Source organism: Tiliqua scincoides, chromosome 5 (assembly GCF_035046505.1).
Source record: "Tiliqua scincoides isolate rTilSci1 chromosome 5, rTilSci1.hap2, whole genome shotgun sequence".
Lineage (NCBI taxonomy): Eukaryota > Metazoa > Chordata > Lepidosauria > Squamata > Scincidae > Tiliqua > Tiliqua scincoides.
Genome location: NC_089825.1, coordinates 134,045,376 through 134,054,277, shown reverse-complemented (window position 1 = coordinate 134,054,277; position 8,902 = coordinate 134,045,376). Strand labels below are relative to the sequence as shown.

The 8,902-nt window shown below is 48.9% G+C and overlaps 1 protein-coding gene across 1 annotated transcript; it reads right to left on the bottom strand.

Moving 5' to 3' along the window:
* Window positions 1-280: 280 nt before the first annotated feature.
* CLDN15 (claudin 15) lies at window positions 281-7,992 on the bottom strand. The gene is made up of 5 exons (XM_066628190.1): window positions 7,776-7,992; window positions 3,542-3,706; window positions 3,245-3,326; window positions 1,907-2,017; window positions 281-684 (listed from the first exon to the last, which is right to left on the bottom strand). Exons 1-5 carry the CDS (start codon window positions 7,990-7,992, stop codon window positions 561-563), a joined length of 699 nt encoding a protein of 232 aa, XP_066484287.1. The 3' UTR covers window positions 281-560.
* Between the last annotated feature and the right edge of the window lie 910 nt (window positions 7,993-8,902).

The following is an 8,902-nucleotide window of genomic DNA, read 5'->3' as shown; positions in this document are numbered from 1 at the left end:
CTTGTAACATACATAAAAGGAGTGCATCCCATCCATATATGCTGTGCTGAGCTCTTGTGAGGAAAAATATTCATTCTGCTGGGCATATTCAAAAAACTTTCTCCTGATCAGACAAGAACTTCTGCAATTAAGGAGAGAGATTCCCCCCTTGGAGGGTACAATTTCTAGTCCAGTTTGAGCCCTGACACTTCTTGTGTTGGAAGTCAAGTACTACTAGCCCCAGAGCACCCAAGAACCAGCAGATCAGTTCCATGTAGAGAGGAAAAAGGACAATATCCTTACACACAGAACCCCTCCTCACCAATAAATAAGCACCTGCATGCAGCATCTTCCAGTGCCATGATCTCGCCATGCTCAGAAATGTGGACTGGATGCTTTTGTCCAGTTCCCAGCATCTTCAGAGCTTTGAGAATTGTCTGAAAGGGGACTGAGGGAAGAGAGTCTGTCCTCCCCATAAATGTCCATCTCTGTAAAAACCATTGGTGTTGCAGGTAGCCTGAAAAGCATCTGTAATGTCTTTTTTTTTCTTAGATGGTCACACGACCCCACTCTCCACCTTGTTACACATAAGCATTCTTGCCGTACTTTCCAACGCTGCTGGTGTTAGAGTCTCTGCGGGCCTGGGGAGGCGACTTAGCAGGAGCTGTCATCCCACTCTTGGGGGCCTGGTATGAATAAGTGTACCTGTGGAGACACAATGGTGGAGGGAAGGAGTGGGGGACAAGAGAGAGGTTTACCACTGAGTTTCTTTAAATGTCTGGTATTTGTAATTGTAGGAATTGTAACAGAACCGTCTGAGGAACCTTTTGTTCAATAGGTGGAAAGTCTACAGCAGGTCACTGGGACTCTGGCTTCGGCCCCATCATATCTCCCCAACAGACCTTTCCTTCTCCATGAATTGGTCTAATCTCCCTTTAAAGCCAACTAAGTTAGCAGTTATTGGCAACCCCATCAGTGAATTCTGAGTTGTGGGGAAAAGGACTTCCTCTGCCTGTTCTAAGTTTCCCACTGATCAGTTACACTGAGTGACCCCTTAGTCCCAAAGAGAACCCATCTATCTGCCCCCTTCACATAAACGGTGTGCTCTGTCATTCATGCTGCTCCACTCATTATCCTTCCCCCCCCCCTAAAAGCCCTCCACATCCTAGCTGTTCCTACTGGGAAGGTGGTCCAGATCCTACACCACTAGTTGCCCATTCCTGTTATCTTTGCTGGCTCTATCATCTTTTGAGATGGGGCAATATTCCCAATAAGGTCATGCCATATAGATACAAAGGCACCACTATGTTCCTAGAGAGGTTGTTTTTATCCTAATAATCCATGTCATCTGCTAGACCGAATGAGGAGTGATCCGTACTGGGCCATGATACTCATCTGAGCACTTCTATGGCAGAAGCAGCCTGAGAGTTGGAATAGCTAGAGGGGGTGCAAAGCATTAAGTTTTGCAGGGAGCCTCACCATAGCATGCAAGCAGTCCCTTTTGGAGCAGTTCTGAGCTGTGGGAGTTAAATATAGGCAAATGCTCCCATTGCCTGGAATGGCTTCGAGGGGGAGGGACCACTTGCATGCTGTGGTGAGGCTCCCTGCAAAACTTAATGCTTTGCACTCTGTCTAGCTATGCCACTGGTGTGTTGCAGAATTCTCAGCCCTCCTGCAGCAGTGGCAGGAAGGAATTCTAGGCCCTCTCAGCTTGGCTGTAGCCCCTTCCAGGCCAGAAGGATGCCTCTGGCTCCTTTGTGATAAATTGCAAATGGAAACTTCCAGTCTCGCCAAAAGTTCTTGCCACTTTCTGCTCATACCCACAAAATATCCTTTGGTGTTATCTCTGAACCAGGTCCATGGCGTCTCTTCCTCAACAGACTTTTTTCTCCACCCCACCCCAAGGTCTACGCGTGCTCCATCTCACCTCCTCTCTTGCGGTGAGCGGGTTTTGCATGAAGAGAACAGGAATCCTCCTCCCATGATCACTAGCAGTGATGCACTCCAGCCCAGATAGAGGGCAGGTCCGATTTCATACCTAGGCAGTCAAAGAAGAGGTGTTGGAATCCATCCAAAGGCATCTTACTGGGGGGCAGCTTCTAGCCACCCAATGACCTTGAGTTAGTTAATAACTGAAGAAGGGGCCAGGGAGAAACTAAAGGCTAAAGCAAATGGGGCTTTTTTTTTTTAATGGACCCTGTCTGATCCCAGTGATGTGCCTCAGCTTTGCAGCCAAAGTGAACCAGGGCACTACAAGATCACAAAAGCCACAGGAGTACACTTTGGAGTGCTAGCCTAGTTGATACCTAATATCCTTGCTGCTCTAGACTAGAGAAGGGGGGCAAGCAAGAACAGAGAGAGCACTAAAGCTTTGCTGCAGATCGCTGAGCACCTCCTAGGATGCTGAAACCAAGGGGAGTCTGAGATCTACTCTAGGCTGACCCTAGATCAGTGTTTCCCAGACTGTGGGTCAGAACCCACCAGTAGATTGCTACTGGTCTTTGGTAGGTTGTGAAAAGTGTTTGAAACATCTAAGAATTAAAAAAAAACAAAACTTTGCAACCGGTTTGCAGAGAAGAAAATTGTTAGCTGGAATGTTAACTTGTGGTATGAGATAATTTTCATACCCTCAAAATGTCATGTTTCCCCATTTTCTTTACTAATTGGCATGCTGTAGATCACGTGTGAACCCAGTTTCAGCCTTTTGTCTGACCTAGAAGCTCCCAACTGCACTTCTTGCTCTCCAGTTCAGCGTTCTGGTTACCCTGAAATGACAGTAAATGTTTGGGGGAACAGTCCTTGAACCCCATTTCTAGGGAGAGTCTAGCAAGTGCTTAAACACATGTACTTTGTGTAAGGTCTCTAGCAGCCTTGGGAACACAGGACCCCTATTGTTGTTTATTTATTTATTAATAAAATATGTATTTTTTTTTGTCTAGTGGTCGCAATAGATTGTCATTTTAAACCATCCTCAAAAGCTCCAGTAGGAAAGGGCCGCCATGCTCATCTGTGCTGAGAACTGGAGGCTCAGGCAGTGAGCGCACAGACTAGCTTGGAGGGGAGGCAAAAGAGGAAGACCTGAGAGAGGGAGGCAGGAGGGATCTGCTTGCGAGAGTGAGACAAGCACCTTGCATTTCCCTAGCAGATCTCGCAGATGGAACTGCACCCCTGTAGCCAAATTTTGCCCCTTCAGCAACTGCGTCACTGAGCTGTGACTCGCCTCATCATCATAAAGCCAGCTCTGGCTGCCCCTTTAGAGACTTACTTTGTGCCCACAAAGAGCGGGTTGAAGAAATCACGGGTGATGTTGGCAGCATACCAGGAGACTGTCACCATCCCACAGATACCTGAGCAGGGAGAAGGAGAAAGGGACATTAGGAGAGGAAGTGGCTTCAACAAGGCAGGGTGCACCTGTGAGCCACAGAGAATCATGCGCTTGGTAGCTCAGGAGAGCAGCTGCAGGACCCAGCTGTTGCCACTAGAGGGGGACAAAGCCTTCATGGGAAATGCCCAAGGAGAACATTATACCTGCAATAGAGCAAGTCCCTCTGTCCCCACTTACCAGCCAAGATGAACAGGCAACCCGCAAGAACAGCCATCTTGGACTTCACATTGGGGTTCTCTTCGGCCACCTTGGTACATTGCAGCCCCAGCATCCCGCCCAGGATCCCTAAGAAACCCAGCACCAGCGCAGTAATCATGAGGGCTCGGGAGGCCTGCAGGTAGGCTACAGAGGAGAAGGAAAAACTGTTTTAAAAAAATGAGATTTTTCACTCCATGAAAATACATAAAATATACAATGTGGCCTTCGCACTGAAAAGTTTGGAGTTCCCTATTCCAGTCTGTCTATAATCCATCCGTCCTTTTTAATCAGGGACTGACTCTATTTTCTTGTTAGAGTCCTTGGTAAATCACTGCCCATCTTGTGTCCCTATTTTGGGCTAGAGCTGTCATTCATCAGGGCTTGACTTCCTGATCTTGTCTGATCTTGGAAGCTAAGCAGGGTCAGGCCTGGTTAGTAATTGGATGGGAGACCGCCTGGGAATGCCAGGTGCTGTAGGCTTATACCATAGTCTTTTGAGACTGAAGGTTGCCATCAATTTAAGACTTCCTCCCCTGAGACTCTAGAAGTGGCTTCTTTGAGTGGGAAATGAATGCATCTCATCTCTAATGCACATGTAGGTAAGGGCATATACATTAACACTAAGGCACCACATAGTGCATAGTCTTCCATTCAAATACACGGTGGTCAGCCATTGCACGCCACATATTCACTGATTGCAAGAAGAGGGAGTGGGCTGCACTCTCTGGCCATGCTTTGACCTCCATGCATTCAGATGAATGCAAGAAAAGAGCCTCTATGCACACACAACTGCACGCACTTAGGGATATTTGCATTATCAGGATATCCACTTATATAGAATTCCCAGTCATATGGATGCATCTTGTTGAGCAGGCATAGGCTTTCTTCATGCATTTATCAGCATGTGTTCGTCACATTCTCACACTCTCTCATTGCCCTCTTGATTTTATAAACCAGTGGTGAGCAAAATTATTGCACAGTGCACACTTCTCATGAGGTGGAGGTTTCAGCCATGTTCACTGATGGCATGAGGAGGATGTGGGCAGTGAACTTTAGACTGGGGATGTTCCCATTGACACCTGTGAAATGCTGAAGCGGATGAGATCCTCAGCCAGGGCTAAATGTGATCAAAGAACCAATCTGAGACCAAGGTCTGCCCTACTCAGAAGGCATAGGAAGCACTTATTCTGAGAAGCAAATTCAAGACAGGTTGAGATTTTCCTGCCTCTGACTGAAAAATATGCTCCAGTTCAGATTTAGGGTGTCTTTGACTCTTACATACTTTCACACATGAAACTGCTTGACCCTGAGTCAGACCACTGGTCTGTAATACTCAGTGTTTTGTTTTCAACTCAGGCTGGCAGTATCTTTCCAGGGCTTAAGACTGGAACCTTTTTCAGCAGCTCTACCTGAATCTTAGCTTCTGGGACCTTCTTCACACAAAGGAGGTACCCTATCCCTCAGTGACAGCTACGGTTCCTCTCTTTTTATTTTCTTATATCAAAAATCATCTGTGTGGGGAGGGGATCTGGATTAAGATCCTGGCGAGGGCAGATGGAAGCTTCCTCTGTTCCTGATCCGCTATTGGGGGAACCTCTGGCACAATTTCCCCGAGGGGAAGGGATCATTCCATTGGCACCACCCCCTGAGGAAATAGCAGTCATGGGCTAAAGAGCCATCCAGATCCTTTACCCCCACAATGATCCCAATCCAGATCCCTCCCCCCAGAGCTTGTCTTTTAACAGCAACAAAAACAAGCACCCTTGAGCCATATGATGCATTTAGTGTAACATGTAGTTTGGTCTTCAGACACCTTGCCTACTAGCCGTTGATAAATTAGCCTAATCCTGATTTTCCGTGAGTTGCCTTTAAGGCTTTCTAAAACATGGCCACTGCTACATCTTGTGGCACCAATAACCATCAATGAAGGACACGCTCCATGAAGAAGCACTTTCTTTGGTCAAAAGATCCCAAGTTCTAGGCTGATGCAAGAGGGAACATAAGAAGAGCCCTGCTGGATCAAAGGTCCATCTAGTTCAGCTTCCTGTATCTCACAGTAGCTCACCAGATGCCTCTGGGAGCACATAAGACAACAAGACCCTTGTATCCTGTTGTCACTCCCTTGCATCTGGCCTACCCCTTAAACATGGAGCTTGTACACATTCATCATAACCTGTGTCCTGTGATGGACTTTGTCTCCATAAATCTATCCAACCCATTTTAAAGGCAGCTAGCCAAGTGCCATCACAACACCGCAGCTTCAACGTCTGGAAACTCTGGAAGTGTAGTATAATTCCTGTCTTACCAAGCACCTCATCAAGGCACAACTGCTGGGGCTGTCTGAAAAGGTGACAACTCTGTTTGCCTCATTGTTGCCCTATCCTTCACCCTGGAGAGGAATGTCAAGATGCCACCCTACCTCTGCCAGGGTGCCAGGTCAGTATACATCTGCACTGCACCTTTGCTTTCTAAGCAATAGAAATCTTCTGCAAACAGCCTACCAGGATGCTGACTAGCACAATAAACCCTTTGGCATTTGGGACTAGAGTCACAACCAGAAAGCTGTTTGTCAGTGTTCTTGACCATTTTCTATCCACAGTTGGATAATTGCTTGTCACTGCCCCCTGATTCTTTCTTTCTTTCTTTCTTTCTTTCTTTCTTTCTTTCTTTCTTTCTTTCTTTCTTATGCACTTATGCACTTATGCACTTTTCACATACTCCAGGGGATGGAGCATGTGGAATCTAACTCAATTCTTGCATATCCCAAGCATCTCAGTTTGCAAACCACAAAGGAAGTACTGCATATCTATACAACAGCATTTAAACAGTGTTGTTTGGAAAGGGAAAGCATTTAACATGCAAAGAGAACCCTATCACTATAGGGTTGAATCTGCCAATGTTTTCACTATAGCTGAATCTGCCTTTTTTTTACCTGTTATACAGCTCTTAAAGGTACACAGGAGAGAAAAAGTGTCAGTCCTGAACAGAAAGATATAACATTAAAAAAAATCAAAGAGTCTCTATGGAAAACATCCCCTCTGGACTACCAGTCAGAAAAGAGTTGGCTGTAGCTATTCAGTGGTAAAGGCAAATTACTCTGCACAAGCTCAGAGGAGCCCGATTTATTTCTATAATACATAACGGTCATATATCATGAACAATAAAATGCATTCCATAGAGATTAAGCAAAGTCAAACAATCACAAATGTGGAAACAGTGGCTGAATAAAAAAAACACTTCAGAAAGGCTCCTGCATCAACACCACTGGAGAAAGAACTGTCTTAACCCTATAGACAGCTGACAGTGAAAGGAACAGATGAACTTCTCTTGGGAAGTTTGTTTACTGAGATGCTACCTCTGAAAGGCTCTATCTCTAATACACAGCGGTTGGCCAGGGAGGAGACCATTTCTGAGATGCCTTGGTCCCAAGGGATTTGCGGGTTTAACAGTCAAAACCAACATTGAATTGACCCTGGAAACAAATTCACAACCAGCACAGCTAATAAAAGAGTGGCATAGTGCAGTCCAAACTGTTGGCCCTTGACAACTGCATTTCAAACCCACTGAGGTTTCTGGACTGTCTTCAAGGGCAGCCCCAGGTATAACACATTGCAGTAATCTAACTCAGAAGAGACAAAGCATGGATGACTGAAGCTGGATCGCACTTTCCCCAGAAAGAGTAGCTTTAGTGAATAGGGTTAATCTGTAAAAGGTACTCCTGGTCAGCACCAGCCACTTAGGTATCCAGGTGCAATGGTGAGCTCTGGCAGGGGCAGCGTCAGAGGTTGGTGCAGTAGGACACTAGCCAAGGGCCCACCCCTATCAGAGGATCCTGGTAACCTCAGTACCAGTGGCAGTGCCCAAATGATCATAAGGGGCCAGGCCAACTCCAGGCCAGACACCAACACCACATCCTGTGGCAAGGAGTTCCACAGACTTGGCACCTATGAAGATGGACTTTTCCTCCATTAGTCTGTCCAATCCCCTTTGAAAGGCATCCAGGCCAGATGCCATCACCACATCAGGTGGCAAGAAGTTCCACAGACTCCTGACGTGTCAAGTAAAGACATATTTCCTTCTGCCTGTTCTAGATTTGGAGAGCCTGCCAGGGAGGCAGGAAGGAAGGGGAGCCCAGAAAAGAAGCCGATGCCAGGGGCAGGGGCAGCCTTCCTGCAGGGAGGGCATCGCGGGGGGGTCTGCCCGCCCAGCTCACCTGGCAGCTCCAGCAAGGACTGGAACTCCCAGCAGTTGTAGACGCCGGTGGAGTCGGTGGCACAGCTTTGCCAGAGGTTCTCGAAGATGGTGGAGGTGGTGATCACGTTGCCCGAGACGGTGGAGACCCGCCAATAGCTGTTGAAGAGGGTCACGGCCAGCATCCCCCAGCCGATGGTGCCCAGGAAGAAGCCCAGCGTCTCCAGCAGGACCGACATGCTGCTGCCGGGGAGGAGGAGGAGGAGGATGAAGGCACAGTAAGGAGGCAGGCAGCCCTCGCGATCCTCCTGGACTGGGGATGGACTGGCACCTGGAGGCAGAGGCAGCCCCCTTTGATCCTGGTCGAAGTCCACCCTCCTGCGGGGGGGGGAGGAGGAACCTGGAGGGCAGGTGGGGAGGGCGGGGGGGGCTGACACCTTGCATGCTTGGGCGGGCAGGGGCGGTGCTCCTCTCAGTGGCGTAGCTAGAGGGGGGGCAAAGCGCTGGGCTCTGCAGGGAGCCTAGTGCTTGCCCCCCTCTAGCTACGCCACTGGCTCCTCTCATCATACTCAGGCTGTAAGCTTGGGCGTCCGAGCCTGGGAATACCCGGCTTGCCTCCAACACGTGGGGACCCTGGGGACCCCGCCACGTGTCGCCCTGGGGCTGATTTCACAGCCCTGCCCTGTGATGCTCAGGCAGGTGCCTCCGTCCGGACTCAAGGCGGCATCACCCGGCCCCAGTGAGCTCTGCCCCCCCAGCTCCAGCTTCTGATGGGATCAGTGGCGTAGCTGGGGGGGGGCAAAGCGCTAAGTTTTGCAGGGAGCCTCACCGCAGAGGGAAAGCGGCTCCTCCACTTCAGAGCCATTCCAGGCGAGTATCTCCGTTTTGCTTCCCCCCCCCCTTTCCTGGAATGACTTCGAAGGAGAGGGGCGATTTGCACGCTGTGGTGAGGCTCCCCGCAAGACTTAGTGCTTTGCCCCCCCAGCTACGCCACCGCATGGGATAGAAACCGGCCACGTGCTGCTGTGCTGCTGGCTTCTGCTCTGCCCCTGGGAGTTTGTTGTGGTCCTAGGCAAATAGTGTGTGGGGCGGGAGAGGGGTGATCGGGATCGGAACCCTGGAGGAGGGAGGGGTCGTGCCCCCTACTCT

What these genes read in the sequence shown, in the direction of transcription:
- CLDN15 (XM_066628190.1), bottom strand. Translation starts at nt 7,992, where the DNA reads ATGTCGGTCCTGCTGGAGACGCTGGGCTTCTTCCTGGGCACCATCGGC. An exon ending in TTGCCTGTTCATCTTGGCTG is followed by an intron (nt 3,327 to 3,541) that starts GTAAGTGGGGAC and finishes CTCCCTGCTCAG; the next exon opens with GTATCTGTGGGATGGTGACA. An exon ending in CCGCTCTTTGTGGGCACAAA is followed by an intron (nt 2,018 to 3,244) that starts GTAAGTCTCTAA and finishes TTGACTGCCTAG; the next exon opens with GTATGAAATCGGACCTGCCC.